At 44.2% G+C, this 18,147-nt stretch overlaps 1 protein-coding gene across 4 annotated transcripts in view; it reads left to right on the top strand.

Moving 5' to 3' along the window:
- Window positions 1-17,653, top strand: part of LOC119170279 (proton-coupled zinc antiporter SLC30A1) — a 39,944-nt gene extending 22,291 nt beyond the window's left edge. For all 4 annotated transcript variants that reach the window (XM_037421400.2, XM_075877431.1, XM_037421402.2 and 1 more), the window contains exons 2-8: window positions 4,452-4,694; window positions 5,431-5,665; window positions 6,264-6,473; window positions 7,693-7,860; window positions 10,705-10,787; window positions 11,039-11,221; window positions 16,864-17,653. In XM_037421400.2, the coding sequence (XP_037277297.2) occupies window positions 4,452-4,694; window positions 5,431-5,665; window positions 6,264-6,473; window positions 7,693-7,860; window positions 10,705-10,787; window positions 11,039-11,221; window positions 16,864-17,127 (1,386 nt within the window). In that variant the 3' untranslated portion in view covers window positions 17,128-17,653. The remainder of the gene's footprint in view (window positions 1-4,451; window positions 4,695-5,430; window positions 5,666-6,263; window positions 6,474-7,692; window positions 7,861-10,704; window positions 10,788-11,038; window positions 11,222-16,863) is intronic.
- The last annotated feature ends 494 nt before the right edge of the window (window positions 17,654-18,147 follow it).

Here is an 18,147-nt window from a genome sequence, read left to right as displayed (position 1 = left end):
AGAACGGCCTTCGAAACACAGCCGCAGGGGTAGTTGACGGAGGGGATCCGACTACGTGAACTGAGGCGGCTAGGATCGGTGCTCTTCGAGAATGGGAGAGTGCCACCGGGATTCAATCGGGGTCGAAGAACGGATGTCACGGCACACAACCGAGGTAAACACCGTGCGGCTGCGTTCTTGCTGCGAGCGTTTGGAGCGCCGTATACTATGAGAATTAGTCGATGATACCGTCTGGTGCCGCGTTTACTTTTACTAATAATTTTAACACTATGATTTAACTACGACGCAAGCCGTAAAGGGGGAAGTACGGTTAATTTATACCACCAAGGCTTCAAGTCAAGTGATGATATGGCATCCGAGAAAACCGAAATATGCGGAAGATTCCAAATGAAGCTGTTCTGTTTAAACTGTTTTGGCGTGAAGAGGTTGACATACACATTGCCTCGGCTACTACATATCAATAAGCTCTACAGCGGAAACAAAATAAGAAAGAGTAATACTGAAAGGTACCCAAAAATTATCAATCGAAAAAAAACATAATAGCACAATGAAGCTAGTTGAAATATCATGCCAGTGCACAGTTTTCTTGCAGCAGTTCACACTGTCATAAAATGTTCACACGCACACTTTTATTTTGTAGTGTCAGTATATGCACTAACACATAATTTCATACATGTCAACCACTGGCTGTCTATCACATGCGCTTATCCAGTTCAGTCTCCACTAAGAAGTCTGTCAGGAATATGTTCGCCTTTTTCTGAAGATGCATCTCAGGCCATGGTCTGAGTAATTTCTTTAATGTGAGGGGCCGTCTGTCCAAACTTGCTAAGTTGATCCTTAATTTTTCTCTTTCATTCGCGTATTTGACGCACTCCAAAAGAATATGGCGAACATCTTCTTCTGCGTGACCACAATGGCATTTCGGGGAGTTGTATTGATGTATTTTGTGCAGGAAGCTGTTTGTGAATGAAACTGACTTCTCTGTAAAGAAATGCGGTCATAAATGAACGTTCTTTTTGTTGTCAGATGTAGCCTACTGTGTAGCTTTTACAATGAAGCCGTCTTGGTCTACCCGGTGCCGCCGCCGCCGTCGTCGTCGTCGTCGTCGTCGTAGTAGTAGTAGTAGTAGTAGACTAGTAATAGTTGTTGTCGAAGCAGTAGTAGCATAGCAGTAGACGTCACGCAGATCACGTTATCAGAGGGGAGGGATGAATAAACAATTGAATAAAAATTAAATCATGATTATGCTCGCAATTATGATGGTAATGATAAAGATGGAAATAATAATAATAATAATAATAATAATAATAATAATAATAATAATAATAATAATAATAATAATAATAATAATAATAATATAATGATGATGATGATGATGATGATGATGATGGGATCTCGCGTGTTTACAGCCTCACTGTCTGGCAGCTTTAACGGCATGAAACTGAATGAATTTTGTGTAGTTAAACTACTTCATCGTTCATCTTTTAAGAAATGATTCAACAAAATTTTATGCGGGAAACTAAAGTGCACAGTCATGTTCGACTGTTTTTTTTTTCAAGCCGTAGGGCAAAATGAATAAGGAAATAGAGTAAAAGAAAAACGTTTCAAGAACAGATATATTCAAATATCGCTGGTACCGTTTTGCAATTTCTAACTCCACGAATTAAAAAAAAAACAAAAACAGGCCGTGCAAGACACGCGTGAGCTGCAGGACTTCGCGAGAAACTAGTAACCATTGAAGAAGAATGGCGATTTGGGCTAGTTGGTTTGAACTCATGGTAATAAGGGATGCAGCGCGAGCACGAAGGTGCTAGAAGAAACAGACGAAAGGCGAGGCACGGAAGGCAAAGAGGAAGGCTCGTGTTGTCCTCTTTGCCTTCCGTGCCTCGCCTTTCGTCTGTTTCTTCTAGCACCTTCGTGCTCGCGCTGCAGCCCTTATTACCATAAACTAGTAACCGCTGCAAATACCATTTTTTTTATTAATAAAATTTCAGTTGTGAGAGCAAGCGCTGTCCCTGTCAGCCTCTTCTGTCTGTCTGTTTTTTTTTGTGCGCTTGAACAAAAAATCATTTTCAATAATGGACACTGGTACGCCGCAGTGCGCGACGAATCGAAGACACGGGCACCGGATTAATCTTATCTCTGCCTTCTGTATGCTGTGTGCGCACGTTTCACTCCTCAGCCTATTTACTGATCTGCTGCATATAGATAATGTGGCGACTCGAGCATTATGCCTTTTACCCATTCAAAGTACGCTTCTAAAGGAATCATATCTTTTGCTTCTATCTGCGGCTGAGTGAAAAAAATCACGCGATCATATTAGTCCTCTCGGAGCTGAACACAATCTTGATCATACTGGACGCTGACGTCGCTCTTCATCACACGTGCTCAACAAATGGCGCAGCCTTAGTTACGCGAAAAGTTTTGATTAGCTATGATATAATTACTTTTCATCAACGGTATTGGGAATGACAGGAAATTTGACTTTGCGGCATTCGCACCTTGTGCAAATTAATACAAATATGCAAAATATGCAAGTTAAACTAATACGACTGTCTTTTTCTCACGCTTGTGCTGCCCTGTATCACTTTTCTTTTCTTTATGATGTTACCTATTTTTTTTCGCAAAATCTTCTGTTTATTGCGTTTATGTTATGTGCCATATTTGGTGTATATCATTATGCATTACGGACGAATTATTGTATCTCATCACTAGATTAGTCATTATGATTTCGTATTTTTCTTATTTGATGTTTTACCTTTAGTGTTAATTATTGATTATGCTATGCTATAACATATTGACCAAGACTCAGGTGGTGGAAGATTAACTAACGTGTAAATTAAATTTCTCTAACTTAGTTCTGAGAACTGACAAAAATAGTGGCATCACATGAATGACGTTGTAATTCCAATTGCGTAACTTTTATTTTTTTCTCATTTATGACTTATGCCTTCTACATAGGGTTGCTTCGCATTAAAGTGCGCTTGCACTTGGTGGCAGTAACATCCGAAACGTGTCTAGCGAACTTGGTTAAAACGAGTAGCTACTTGTGACCGTAAACCTTAGCGCTCTCTGGAATTCGGAGATGCACTCGAAAGCGAGATCTTCCTGTAATTGAAATGCTGAATTGATGTCCACCTAGTGGAATGGGTAGGCGGCCACATGTGTCTCGGAAACAACAACGGCGATACAGGTTTCTTGCTAAAGCCTTGAAAATACCGTGTTATAGTTGTATCGATCAATGCAACATTCTTAATTAATGGCACAGTCCACACGTGATTAGTTATTTGAACTCTCCCGATTCTCGGCCCGTGCTGCGTACAGGGTGTGGGCTATATTTAGATAGAAACATCAAAAACCGCAGTTCTGAAGTGCCGACAAGTTATCTTTCGGAGGCACATAAATAGTTTCTTTTTTTCATTGAGAAATTGAGCAAAAATAACATGATTACTGCATCGCATAGTTTCTTTAGACGTTTGTCAACACGCTCCCTTTGTAAGAATAGAAACATGAGCTGGTCGGCGTTAATTTTAGGTTGAAGCAACGTGCACAGGGCCAAGATGAAAAGGAGGAGCACAAAACAGGCACTGACTCACGACTAGTCTTTATTTGGAAAAAACTAGTACATATATACGACACCTATTACAGCAGAAGGCCCTATAGGCAGCTCGCATATCACATTTTGCGCGTGCTGACTATAGGTACGGAAATTCCGCATCACTGAATGAGATAGATGCGAGGCTGACACACTTGTCACCTTTTCTTCGAATATGAAAGGCCTCAATTGCGCTTCTCTAGCGTTAGCAAAAAAAAAAAAGTTGGTGGGTGCGAGTCAAAATTTTAGAATCTTCATCTACAACTGGGATCGTGGGAGAGGCCGTAGACTTTCTACAAGTCACTGGATTGGACGCGTGGCTAGAGCATTGCGCCGAATTGACGGGACTGTGTATTCTCACTTCCCTAACTTACCATCGTCATTCGTTGCTATTTCTTTCAGAAACGTAGAAAAAAAAGAGGGGGGGGGGTGCAACACATCCCCCCTCAATGTTTTTCAATCGTGCATGCGTATATTTGCATTCACACATATAAACGCACGCACGAACATACATGAAGTATGCTCTAATCTCCCCCATCCCCCGAAAAACATTTCTGACTATATACGCTCCTGATTTTCTTTTCTTTTTTTTTCTGTTCGCCTCTCCCGCTGTGGAGTAGCAAGCAATGGCATACTATCGCTCAAACAGGCCTCTCGACTTACTATAAATAAACCTCTCTCTTTCTCTATCTCTCTCTCTACTTTAACCACCGGCTTCTTGGACTATCCCCCGTTGTGCGTAGGACCCAGTACTCAGGAGCAAGCAAGCACAATAGCACCGTGCTGATGCACGATGTTTACGTTGTATAAGTAAACAGATCACTATAATCTTCATTCGGTGTCACACGCCACGCAGGGTGAATCGCCGGGCGACTCCAAAAGCGGCGCCGCCACCGCAATCAACATGTCCACGGGTCCGACGACGAGCGGCGGGAGCAGCGGCTGCGGTCGCGTGTACGCGGCGCTGGTGCTCTCCGGTCTCTTCTTCCTGGCCGAGATTGTGGTGTCGCACGTCACTCACTCGCTGGTGCTGCTCATCTATGCCTACCAGATGCTGTACAACGTGCTGGCATTGGTGCTGCTTGTCATCAGCCACCACGTACGGCAATCCTATCTATCTATCTATCTATCTATCTATCTATCTATCTATCTATCTATCTATCTATCTATCTATCTATCTATCTATCTATCTATCTATCTATCTATCTATCTATCTATCTATCTATCTATCTATCTATCTATCTATCTATCTATCTATCTATCTATCTATCTATCTATCTATCTATCTATCTATCTATCTATCTATCTATCTATCTATCTATCTATCTATCTATCTATCTATCTATCTATCTATCTATCTATCTATCTATCTATCTATCTATCTATCTGTAACAAATAAACTAACCTGTTACTATAGAAGGTTGTCAAATGGACACTGAATACAGCAGTAGGTAAGATATCAACAGAAATAATCATATTAGAAGCAATTCAATGAAAGTCGTACCTTTTTGTGACCTGATTCGTATATTAAAGAGCATAGCTTGAGTGAGCTGGTCTTGTGTACGTCAGTGTGAGCAACACCTTCTTTGTGAGCGCTGGTGTGAGTGACCGCTGTTGCCAGTCTTTTTTAGTGATTTCGTGTGAACTTACCTCTCATTTTTGCGGGAAGTACAGGAAAGGTATGGTTGAATGAAAAGGAATGCGGATAAAAACACACCAGCAGTTGTGATAACTGGTGCGGCGATAAGGTTACTCAAGCTGGCGGTGAAGCACTGCCAGTTGTGAGCAAATGCATGGTTAACCGTTTTGACGGTTACGTATCTCTTTTAACGCAGATCTGCCAGGAGAGGACGCTAAAGAACACGTTCGGCTGGGCGCGCGTCGAGGTGCTGGGCACTCTTGTGAACATGCTGTTCCTGATGGCGCTGTGCTTCGCCATTTCGGTGGCCGCCGTGCAGACCATCGTGCACGCGTCGCACGAGAACACCGAGCCACACTACCCGATGCTGCTGCTCTGCTTCGGCATCCTCGGGCTGTCCGTCGACATCATTTGCTACATTGTCATCGGAGGTACATTGAATAATGAGATGAGGATGTCTTCTCCTCCGCCTGTTTCGTTGTATTTAACTACAAAGGAAATACACATGCATTCGTTGGAAAGAAAGCCTCCTAGTTTACGAACGTATTTACGAACAGTTTACGAACGTGTCAAAACTGGTAACAATTTATTACCGGAGTGGTCACTCTGCCACCCGGACTGACGAGGAGACCACTATGAGGTAAAGAGAAGAAAGTAGATTCAGAATGCCACCTATTGTATACTACGAAAGAGCTGTACGGAGCAGCCCCATGTGAGACTTTGTTCGTTCAGATCGCAGCACAAGTGTGATATAATTGATAACTCAATGCGTGCAGAACAGGGCAAACCACTCCTGCAGAAGCTATCAACGCAGAGCAGACTTCGTTTTATTGTACACACTGCAGGAGATGTTTCTACGCACTACATCTCAAATAAATAAAAAAATCAAGAGATTTGAGATAAACTGAAGGCTTATTCGCAGTTACTGACATGCAGAAACGGAGTGGTAATCTCCAGCAGTGCCCCAATTTTTAAACGAAGTTTGCCGTTTAACTCAAAATGGGCGACCGCATACGCAATCCTTTCCAGGCACCCGTGTTCGTCGCGGCTGCAACCTTCGCATCGTGCAGGGCACCGAGGTGCAGGTGAACTTCGTGGTGGGCACGGAGTCCGGCAACGAGGAGGAGGACGACCTGACGCCGCCGCCGTGCCAGATGCAGCTTCCCGAAGATCCGAGCACCAAGCAGTCCCTGCTGCCCACACACGCCCACACTCACCACGCGCTCTCCGACGCCAGGAGTGAGCGCTTTCTTTCTCTCCATTCTCCATCCCTACTTTCTCTCCATCCTCCATCCCTACTTTGGCATTCCTCATAGTTACTCATGACGGCATATACACCGCGTGAAAGGATGACACGTAACAAAAGGACACGCACAAGCGCTGACATTTCACCGCCCTTGTATGTCTTTGTTTCTCGTTTTATCGTGTCATCCGGTGTGTGAACTAACCCACCGACTAGCGCCTAAGCGAAGGAGCTACAGCTGGCGCAATCTTCACGCCTGGAAGCATGTGCGGCAAGTGACACCTGCACGGTATACAGTAAGTGTGCGTTGTTCGGATGTCGAAACGCTCGTTTTGCATACACATCAGTCTATAGTATGCCGAACGGAAGAATCAAGTTTGCTAATCATCTAGATCTTGCCTTGTAATATGCTGCAGGTTTGACTTTTATATTTCGTGATTATGTGCAGGTGAGAAATTAGCGAAAATTCGCTGAAATCGGCTGGTTTGTGTTTCGTTCCGCAACTTTGGTTCACCTGTTTTCGTTTCTGCTTTTTTTTAACGACCGCACTTCTATGATAACAACCAAAGGCCATGTACGCCAGGTTCCTTTTTTATGTGGTGACTTGCTCGATAGATTGGGTCGTAGAGTGTACTTTTTTTTTCCTCGCTAATTTTGGCAAGCACCTATTTCTTTCTTTGGTTATGTAATCTGACTTCACCAGCAAAAAAAAAAAACAAACAAACAAGAAAACACATATTGCTCGGTGCAGGTCACGTCGAATGTAAGATAACTTTCATGATCATTTTCAGAATCTTCTGATAAAATTGCCCGCACTACATTAGATGTGGAGTTTATTCTGGCAGCGACGCGCATGTCGGCGCTGGAATGCTCGACACCGTGCGTATAAAAGCCGGCATGTTCCACCCACGATCAGGTTATCGACGACCACCCACTGTACTCGCCGCTATTATCGCATTGTGACTTCTACTCGGTCGTACAGTTAGTGTTTCTTCATCTTCAGGACACAAGCCCGCCCCATAAAAAGCTTCGTCTTTAGCCGTCTGACTGCACAGCCTTCTTCGCAGTCACAAGCAAGTGACAGTATATTTAATGCTGGTATATCTCGTGTTTGCTTTACTTTTCATTGAACTTGACTGCTGTCGACACGAATGTTTTTTTTTTTTTTAGTAGGCGACAACGTTTCTCTCTTTTTTTTTTCGCCTCTGCGTGCAGGTTGGCGCTCCTGCCTGCTGGAAGCGATGCGCACTTGCGGAGGTTGCCTCCTCGTGGTAGGCTGCGCATGCGCCGTTCATTTCGGGACGGGGGCGCTGCCGCGGTACGTGGACCCAGTGCTCGCCGTGGTGGCCGTAGCCATACTCATTTGCACTTCCTATCCGCGCAGTAAGTACACATCTTCACGTGTACATATCTTCATGGATAGATGAATGATTACTCTACGTCTGATTTTTCTAGTCACTTATTCCGAATGTGAAATCGTAAAAAAAAAGAGGTTTAACTCACCTAAACTTAGTTATCGTGAGCAAAATGTATGTTTGGCTTGATTTTCGAGAAGCTATGCACACAATGTTTTGTTAACCTGGTCATGTGGTACCGCAGCGGCAGACGCCCCTCCGCGGCGGATCACGTGGCGTGACGTCACGCCTGTATCACTTAAGCTATGGTGCTTAACCATACTTGCGCGCCGGAGGTTCACTATCATTACGACGCGATGAACGACTCTGGGAGACAGCGTAGTAAAGCTTTCGCACTAAGATTGAATAGTCTGAAGAAACATACGCATGCCTCTTTACTGCCAAAAGCTGAAATCGCAGCAGACAAGCCAGAAATAGGTCTGAAAGCATGCCACTGCACTTGATAGGCTAGGCGTCTCCATTATAGTATTATAACAGAAGATAACTATTGCGCGCGTTCATAATAAGTATCCCCTGCACCAATCTAGGGGTGATTCCCGGATGTGTAGAACTTCATCCTCCCTCCCTGATGTTTTATGCATAGTGTCATGCAGCATATGACATATGGAGGCATGTTGAGCTCAAATTTTATTGTCCACTGTTACTATGGCGTTGGAACGCTCACTGAAACGCCAATGAAGTTCTTGACATTATTGTTTATTGTAAGCATCCACATAAGCATTGTTATCATCATTTAGCATTTTAACATCGTTCACCCTCCCATATACTTGAACAACAAAAAAAGAAAAGCAAGAAAAAGAAAACTTCATCTTCGCCTCGGAGCACGTACGCTACCATGTCCCGGGACAGTGGACCCCATTCCTAAAGCGCTTCACCGCTATGCTTTCGTATGCTTTATTGCAGAACATTAAAGCTCTGCGGCGAAGCACACAACTATCAAGTGGTTTGGTGTTCATAAGCGTTGGTTTGTGCCCGCGCTATCCACATGGCGGTGGTTACGGCTTAGATTAATGCCGTATAGGATTTAATATCAGATTATAAAGTCTGGAGGGTTTCAGCGTAGAGGGTCCAGCGTTTTAAACTTCAGATATCCTTGCTGCACATTGGCTTTATGGGTATGCACGACCCGGCGGTGCCGCGAAGGCGTTTAAATTATCGGGCATGTCCGAAAATTTGGTAGTTGAGTGCTTACGTATTAGCTTAAATAGTAAATGTGGACAGCCTTTTTTTGACGTACCGACGCTATTATCATCACTTCGGTGTGCTTACGTTACCGACTCGCAATATATTACGAGAAGTAAACATTTGAATTCACGTAGAGAGAATTTTATGACGCTGTTGTTTAGAATTATCGTGTTACAAATGTATTAATTTCTGTTTCATGGTCCCGTTGAACGCTAATTGTAACTAAAAAATTGCTTTCACAATTGTTCAGATGTTAATTTAGCCATTGTGGGCGATTATAAGGATCTTTAAATGCAGTATTACATATCTGCATCATACAAGTTGCTTGTGATTTATTGTTGTTAGAGATGGTAGTCCGCGAAACATCAAAAGTGCCTCTTGGCCGCCCTCCCACGTACATCGTATATTCACAGAGTTCCGAAAGAGAGGCACGCGAAGTTATGCCTCATTATTCCCAACAAAGAAATGCCCTCTAACAGACTTAGTATAAAGTGGTATAACATATAACTACAGCATTTATAGAGAGCAAGCTATAGTGTTCTATCTGGTACGCCCTGACTCAAGTTGATTTAACTTTGGTGCAGAATTACCTCTGATAGATCCTTTCAGAGAATGAAGAATGTTCTCGTTTTTAAAACACCTATACGATCACGGTCCGGTGCACTATTTTGGCGTTAATTGCTGTATCACTATATATATATATATATATATATATATATATATATATATATATATATATATATAATAAGGGAAAGAAGTGTATACCTAAGGGCTCGTTTTTCCGTGTTTTTGACACAATATTAATGAGATCTAACAGACAGTAATGCCAAGGAATGTACAGGGGAAGTTATTAGAACCAATGGAATGTAAATAAGAAGAAAGAAAAGTGGGTGAAGAAATAACCAGCCGTGAGCAGGAATCGAACCTACGACCTTCGAATAACGCGTTCGATGCTCTAACCACTGAGCTACGACAGCGGCCTTCCCTACATCCACTTTTTTGGGTTTATATGTGAATTTAGAAGTAGGAGTGTCAGTCAGCGCCATCTATAAGCTTATAGATGGCGCTGACTGACACTCCTACTTCTAAATTCACATATAAACCCAAAAAAGTGGATGTAGGGAAGGCCGCTGTGGTAGCTCAGTGGTTAGAGCATCGAACGCGTTATTCGAAGGTCGTAGGTTCGATTCCTGCTCACGGCTGGTTATTTCTTCACCCACTTTTCTTTCTTCTTATTTACATTCCATTGGTTCTAATAACTTCCCCTGTACATTCCTTGGCATTACTGTCTGTTAGATCTCATTAATATATATATATATATATATATATATATATATACAAGCGTTTGTGAGCAGCCCATATTTCGGACGCACCAACCTCGGTGCCATTGTTAATCTAAATGCACTGTGCGTGACAAGGCAACTAACTTTGTATACGCTTTGTACACTTAGTGTGCATCGGCTGCCGCTCTACGCAGAGTGTATTATATTATACACAGACGTTTGTTACACGCATGCACGATGCTCCGTGTTTTGCATCGTGTATCACAGATCTCTCCTGAATTAGTGTAACGTGTGTCAAAGTGTTCAGTTTCTTTTTTTTTCCTTGCTGTTCTCTCTTTACGCAGTAAAGGAGTCTGGTCTCATCCTTCTTCAGAACGTTCCTCATAACGTCGACATCGCCACAATGCAGAAGAGGATTATGAAAGAGGTAATTAAGTACCCCGCTATACGACAATCAACGTTGTCCTTGTATAGTACTTTTATTTATTTATTTATTTATTTATTTATTTATTTATTTATTTATTTTGTTTATACGTATTCAACTAGATACGTTGCGAAATTAGGTAATGAATCATTTCGCCGTGGTTTGCCTTCTGTTCGCGACATAGCGCGAACGTCAAACAGCTACCCAGTGACTCAGATTGCCCCACTTGCAAGCTGAATGAGCCGTGTTCGCAGTTTCCGTCCATTCTGAACGTGCACGAGTTTCACCTGTGGCAGCTCACCAACACGCACCTGATCGCCACGGTGCACATCGTGTTCGGGTCGCCCGTGGTGTACGCTTCCGTCGCCGATCGTCTCAACCGCTACCTGCACGAACAGGGGATCACCTCCACCACGGTGCAGCCCGAGTTCTGCCAGGTACGTGCCGTTTTATTTATTTATTTATTTATTTATTTATTTATTTATTTATTTCAGAAGTTCTGCCAGCCTCACACATGAGGCCTTAGGCAGGGGTGGGTGATACAAAAAAGGAAACAAATATAAAGAAACAACACGAAAGGAAACACGTCACGCAGAGCTACACCATCAAGAACTAGTGCATCAAAGTAAAACGCCAGTACTTACAGAATTGTAGTGGTTTACGCGTACACGTACAAAAAAAACTATGACGACAAACATCTGCTTATACAGAACTAAGAAACAAACATCATATAACGGTTTAAAAATCGGCAACATTTTGAAAATACAACGCATTGATATGAAAAAAGTGATAGAAAGTGGAACATAAATGGAAGCCTGTTCAGGATGCGTGGTGGAATAATAGAGGGCGAAGCGCAAAGAAAGATCAAATTCAAGTGGGTTGCTGATGTTTAAGTTTTTCCATGAACGACTGAACGGTTTCGCAGTTCACCAGATTGGCCGAAAGAACATTCCAATTAGTGCAGTGCGCGGAAAAGATGAGTATTTAAAGGCTTTTGTTTGACAAGAATATTCCTTCAGTTTGTTTGACAAGAATATTCCTTCAGTTTCAAGTCGTGCAAGTCTTCAAGTCGTGCAAGTAGCGTGTACGTAACTGTATACTTTCAAATCATTCCATAAATCTCATGTTACAACTTGCTGCATAATCACAAGTTCCAGCTTCTGAAGTCATTATGCCCGATCGTTTATAGCTTTCGGCAGGCCCGACAGCTATAAGAGGATAGTAATGGCTGCTCTCCTTTCTGCATGAGAGTAGTACGAAAAAAAAAAATGTCTTCATCGTAAGAATAAACCGTAATCTTGACCCTATGAAGTTTGGCGAAGTGATGCGAACTGTTCATAACGGCTTCTTTACCGTTATACACAGACGAACACCGAACAACAAACGCGAACATGCGGTACAAGTCGCAGCTTTGATTTGGCTCGTATGACCGACTCTCTCCTTCTCGAGCTGCCAGAAAAATTAAGGTTCGAGATTTTTGAGCTTGAAGAGGGAGGCAGCCGCATTATAGTGAAAGTTTGCCGTCGGAACTGTCCCCACTAAGCCATAGAGTTTCCCACAATACTTACTAGAGGGAACTCTGGCGCTAGTGTCTATGGGAGCTGCAACACACGGCGCTTCAGCGAGCATGAGAATGATGGGTAGTACGCACATTTGTCTAAACTTCGTACTTCTGGCCTGCTTTTGGCTCCGTGTGTGTTCGTGTGGCTTGAAGCTGTTTTCTCACGAAACAAAAATCGGCGAATGTTCAGCGATTGCGCTTCACCACCCTATTTTTTCCGAATTACTTTTCCAAATTTGGTCACGAAGTTTAAAAGGGTTGAATCTTTCTTTCAAAACAAAATCGAAACACAGCAATAAACGAAGCCGCAAGTACGATTCGCCGCCCGCAAGTACGAAGACTAGGCAAATGTGTGTACTACCCATCATTCCCATGGTCGCTGAACGATCGCAGCGCCAGAGTGCCCTCTAGTTAATTTTGAGAAACTCTATGCACTAAGCAGCACCTTAAAATAATAGCTAAGGTTTCACGTGCCGAAACCACGATATGATGATGAAGCACGCCGTATGTGAGGGCTCCGGGAATTTAGACAATCTGCTACGGTGTTCTTTAACCTGCGCTGACATCGCAGAGAGCACAGGTCTCTATTGTAGCATTTCGCGTTCCGTCCTAACGCGACTGCCGCGCGCGGCCAGAATCGAACCTGCGACCTTCAGGTCGAGCACCATAACCGGTACACCACCGCGGCGGACTTTGTTAAAGTATATCTCATATACAAATCTAACATATCATGCAGTGGCCTGTACTTGAAAGACCACATGTTAGAAACTTTAAAAAATAATAAGACCCTTCCAGCACGATGTTACGATTATATCTCAATAAAGTTGAAATCTCAATCTAACCAAGTGATTGGGACGCTCGAATTGTTTCGTTAAATCGGGAAGTTCTTAAAATCAAGACAGGAATTCGCCGGTTTTTCGAAATATAAAAAAATTTAACGTCGCGACAACCAACAGCTACCAAACCTTTGTTTCTGCCACCAATCGGGCTCGACGCTCAAGAGCTCGTAATATCAGCATCAACCTTGGGCTCTCCAGAAGAGAGCCTGCGATGTGGCGGTTAGGCTATATGTCTAAAGTTTCCCTACGTGGGAGCAGCCTGCGGTATCACCTTAAGGGGTGGCACATCTCCGGATGTTTAAATTATGCTCTTCGTACCTTACCATTTTATTCCCGCGCATGCGAAAAGACCACGAGGGAGGAGTGAGGGCGGTCCTGTGACGGAGCATATTCTATGAAGCCTGGACATAGGAGGTACTATATACTTCGCGCGATGCATGCCAGACAGAAGGTTGCGTGAAGCAATGACAGGTGAACGATGTGCGGAGAACGATTGAAGTCGTTGAGTCAGCAGGCCCAGAGAAAATCTCAGAAAGACAACTGACGCAGTGAAATAGTGAAACCAACCACCGTCGCGCGCTGCACCATCCAGCATACGTGACTGCCTAGTGCATAGCTCTATGCGCGGACTTGGCGTGCAGCCTCCTCAAACTATAAAGCTATGGGACCTATATTGGCCGTGAGTATGGTGCCTATAGACGCTAACGCTATCACACTAAAGGATGTATATCGTTAGAGTGTTAGAGCTATCTAACGCTCAAATGATCTAAGTTAGAGCGTTATATATCTAATCGCGATCGCATTAAACCGTATGCATACACTCGAGCAAAACTTGCATCTACAAAATGGAAGGAAATCGTCGCTTTCGAACTCCGGTACGTCTAGAAAAACTTCGCTAAATCGCGTTTTGTGGTCAAGCTATGTAGTTTGTTAATTCAGGTCGATGATCACACAGAGCCCTATGAGCGTTTGCTTGGTGAAATATTCTCATTCGATAGGAAACTTCGCAAGATCGGGTTTTTGTTATATCTAATTTTAACCTTGCTAAATATCTTTAAGCGTTAATTCTGCGTTGAGTCGTGCTCCGCCTTCGTTGTCAACGCACTGGAGTGGTCATTAACGCAGCATGATAAGGAAGGAATAGGCACATGCTAACGAATGGAATCCCTACATTATACCGGCATGTATGCACTGCTCAAACGGCCGCGGCTCCTCTGTTCCGGATCGTGTTCGTGGAGGGAGCTGCTGCAGCCGCCGCCTGCAGCGCAGATAAGGGGCGACGGGCGGGTACACCATCGGCCCTGTTGCATGCACCCGTGTAATAAACTATCCACCGCGCCTGCAGGAAACGTTCGGCCGCGCGGATCGAGGAGAAATATAGAAAAGGTCTCAACCCTTTCGCGGGTGTCCCAGGGCACAACGGTCGTGCAGTGAGCGAGAGAGAGAGAGAGAGAGAGAGAGAGAGAGAGAGAAGGAGCAACCGAAAGAGACTTTTGAGAGAGAGAAAAAAAATATAACAATAGTAAGATAACCGCGAGGCTGGTGCTTGCAAAGAACCGTTTACCCTGGAAGGAGGGGGAAAAAAAGGGAAATAAAAGGATGCTTGCTAACGCGTGTGCCTGAGAGTGTCCGATAAAAGCCAAAGGTGGTTTCCAGCAGGGGCGGCACGCTGTAAAAGCGAGCGAGGAAAATGTTTTTACCCCGAAGGGAATCTTAAACCGTGGAAGATGTACGCGATCGCTGTTCGTCCATACCCGGCTTAGAACGGCGTTTCGCGTCGCTCCCGTCGCTCTGTGTCTAGTGTTGCTTCAGTTTCTGACTCCTAGTAATTGGATTTAAGTTCGTGAATAGCGAACAAATAAGGCGACATATCACTTTATTTTAATTCGCTTGCTTTATTTGTGACTTCGTGTGTTGTTGCCCTCGTTTACTTGAGTGGTAAGGGACGGGGGCACAAACACTGAGCTCTCTTACTAGCACTCACTCACACGCACAATTACGCCAATGATCGATATTGGTTTATATGTGGGGTTTAACGTCCCAAAACCACCATTTGATTATGAGAGACGCCGTAGTGAAGAATACGGAAATTTCGACCACCTGGGTTACTTTAATGTGCACCCAAATCTGAGCACACGGGCCTACAGCATTCACGCCTACAGCCGGGATTCGATCCCGCGATCTGCGGGTCAGTAGCCGAGTACCTTAGCCACTAGACCACCACGGCGGGGCATTTATGTCAATGTCTGCATACATATATATATATATATATATATATATATATATATATATATATATATATATATATATATATATATATATATATATGTGTGTGTGTGTGTGTGGGGGGGGGGGGGAAGTGCATAAGGGCACACGTATACATGTAATGGAACTCAAATGCACCCATGCCTGCATCACAGAAATCGTTATTAAAAACTCGCATTCTAACGCACCTTTCGACTTCTGGAAAAATTGAAATCTAAGGGCTCTTTTCTTTACAGCGAAAGCCGTTATGAGATCGCAACTCGGGACTCGCGCAGCGCCGTAGTCATTCGCCGCCGCCGGTGTCTGTAACCACATCGCACTAAATCAACAAAAAAAAAACATAGTACCAATGACACAGTGCGGCTCGAAAGGGTCAGCTGGGTGCCAGGCCAGCATTCTACCACTGAGCTACGCCGGTGCTTGGGACTTGTTGGCAAACTTTCCCTAGGCAGGCTCGATGCCGGGAAAGGAATCGCGTTATTACAAGTAACAAAGCGTTTTAGAACAGCAAACGAACAACCAGGCGTCACATAATTCGAATAGTGTAACGAGTGGGTTGTCCAATGCTACAACCCGCTACAAAAGCTTGTTCTTCATCACCTACTAACTGTGGCGCATACCCACTGCGGGCATGATTCCTCATCGTCGTCAGCCACTGCGTGAACGATTGGCACAACATTCCTCGCAATAGTTTAGCGGATACCACGCTTCTCAGAAGAATGACGAAGGATAGCATAGCGAAAGCCGGCCTACTACCAAGAAATTATTATTATTATTAATGCCGTAGTGGGTACCCAGCAGGTTTGCTTGCAGAAGTTACCCAATAAGTGTTTAGAAAAAAGCTCTAAAAGGCCAATCTTCTAGCTTTCGCTGTGATTGTGCTGCACCTTCCGCGCAGGCCTGATGTTTTTTTTTTTCTTTGAGAGATACAACGTTAATAAAAACTGACAGTCAAGCTAAGGAATGCTATTATATATGTGTAGGGAATGCTATAGCTGTAACGACGAGCGCCACTCTCCGTCATGATGGATCAGTTCTCGGCTGCTGCAAGCCGTTTTTTCGTTCACTTCAATTTCTTCACATCTATAACGTAATTACCACGTATAACACCCCCCTCTGAATTCTTTGTTGGTTAGGTCTCATTTAGATTTTTTTAAAGTAATATTCGCGCATGAAATACTTCGCTCGTCTAAGGTATACTGTTCATGTACTATAGCCGTGCCTGTTTGTTTGTTTTTTTTCGCTTGGCTGCCCATGGCGGTGCACCTGATTGTCTATAGTTTTTGTGTCCTTTAGATCAATGATTTATGTATGCTTACGTACGCGCATAAAGTAAAGCTCTGCAGTGCATATAGCAGTCCGCTCGGGCGTGCACCACATCAAAATATGTCTGTCGTCGCTACCTTTCTCACAGGAAACGCACACGGGCTCGCAGTGCATCCTGCAGTGTTCGCAGGCCAAGCGCTGCGGCTCGCTAACCTGCTGCGGCGGCCACACCACCAAGGAGGCCGAGCTGCGGAGGCGAAACGCGGCCGCCGTTCCTCCCACGACCAACGGCGACGGCCTGCTGGCGGTGCCGGCAAGCGCGGCAGTAAGCCCTTCCAGGGCGTCATCAGTCATCAGCCTGGACAGCCAAGTGCTGTGCGAACTGGGCGAACTGAAGGAGACCGATCTGTAGGCGGGTTGCCGTGCCCGTCGCCTTTCCGTACGAGAAGCCCTTGAGCCTTCGCTACAAGGTGTCAACACGCCACCGAATCGGTGGCAGCTCTCAGCGGGGCATTAGGGGAGCACGCTTGGCCGGTCCCGATCGATCTGTGCAGATTGAATGCAAGGATCGAGAGAATCGGCGTACGCTGTGACCCGTGTGGTGCAGTCCGCAGAAAGCATGCAGTGCCAGAACGTTTTCGGTGCTTGAGGGGCCGTCCATGTGTAAAGTCATCGCGGTGTGGTCTGTGCTGCAAAACAGGCGCTGAAAGCAAGAGTGAAAAAGCGACAGTGCCGCGTGGTCGAAGTGTAGGAATGGAATGCCCATCACCGAAGTACCTGTCTGGGATGGTGGAAACGTGGCGGCGAGCCGTGCTGCCAGATGGGCTACGGACTTAGACTCGCCATGGTTCTCCTCCTATATAACGACAGCAAGGAAGGAACTGCACATCGATTATGCTCACCATAAAACCAGGCATTCGATGCGTTTATTTACCACAGAGGAGCATAATGTGTATATATATATATATATATATATATATATATATATATATATATATATATATATATATATATATATATATATATATATATATATATATATATATATATATATATATATATATATATATATATATATATATATATATATATATATATATATATCGCTTTGCGATCAGCGTCGAGTATTTTAACTCACGACGACGTATTCCGCGGGGATTGCCGAGACAGTGATAACGTGGCAAGATTACCTATTACCCTGCATTCCTAACAGAATAGTTGCTCATTCAGCTGAAGCGGAGGTTCTTCCTTTAAGGTCGTTCCATGTGACACAAAACGTTGCAATGCTGAGGAAAAAGAAAGAGCAGTTCTCTCCCGACGCAGAGGTCCGCGGCGAGTTACCAACATGTTGGGAATTTTTCGCTCTCATCGCAGCGGCGGAACGAATTTTCGGTCGGAATTCGTCGACATAGGGTCAGGCCTGCCAAACCGT

This window comes from Rhipicephalus microplus, chromosome 2 (genome assembly GCF_043290135.1).
Source record: "Rhipicephalus microplus isolate Deutch F79 chromosome 2, USDA_Rmic, whole genome shotgun sequence".
Lineage (NCBI taxonomy): Eukaryota > Metazoa > Arthropoda > Arachnida > Ixodida > Ixodidae > Rhipicephalus > Rhipicephalus microplus.
This window is presented reverse-complemented; position numbering and strand designations above follow the sequence as displayed.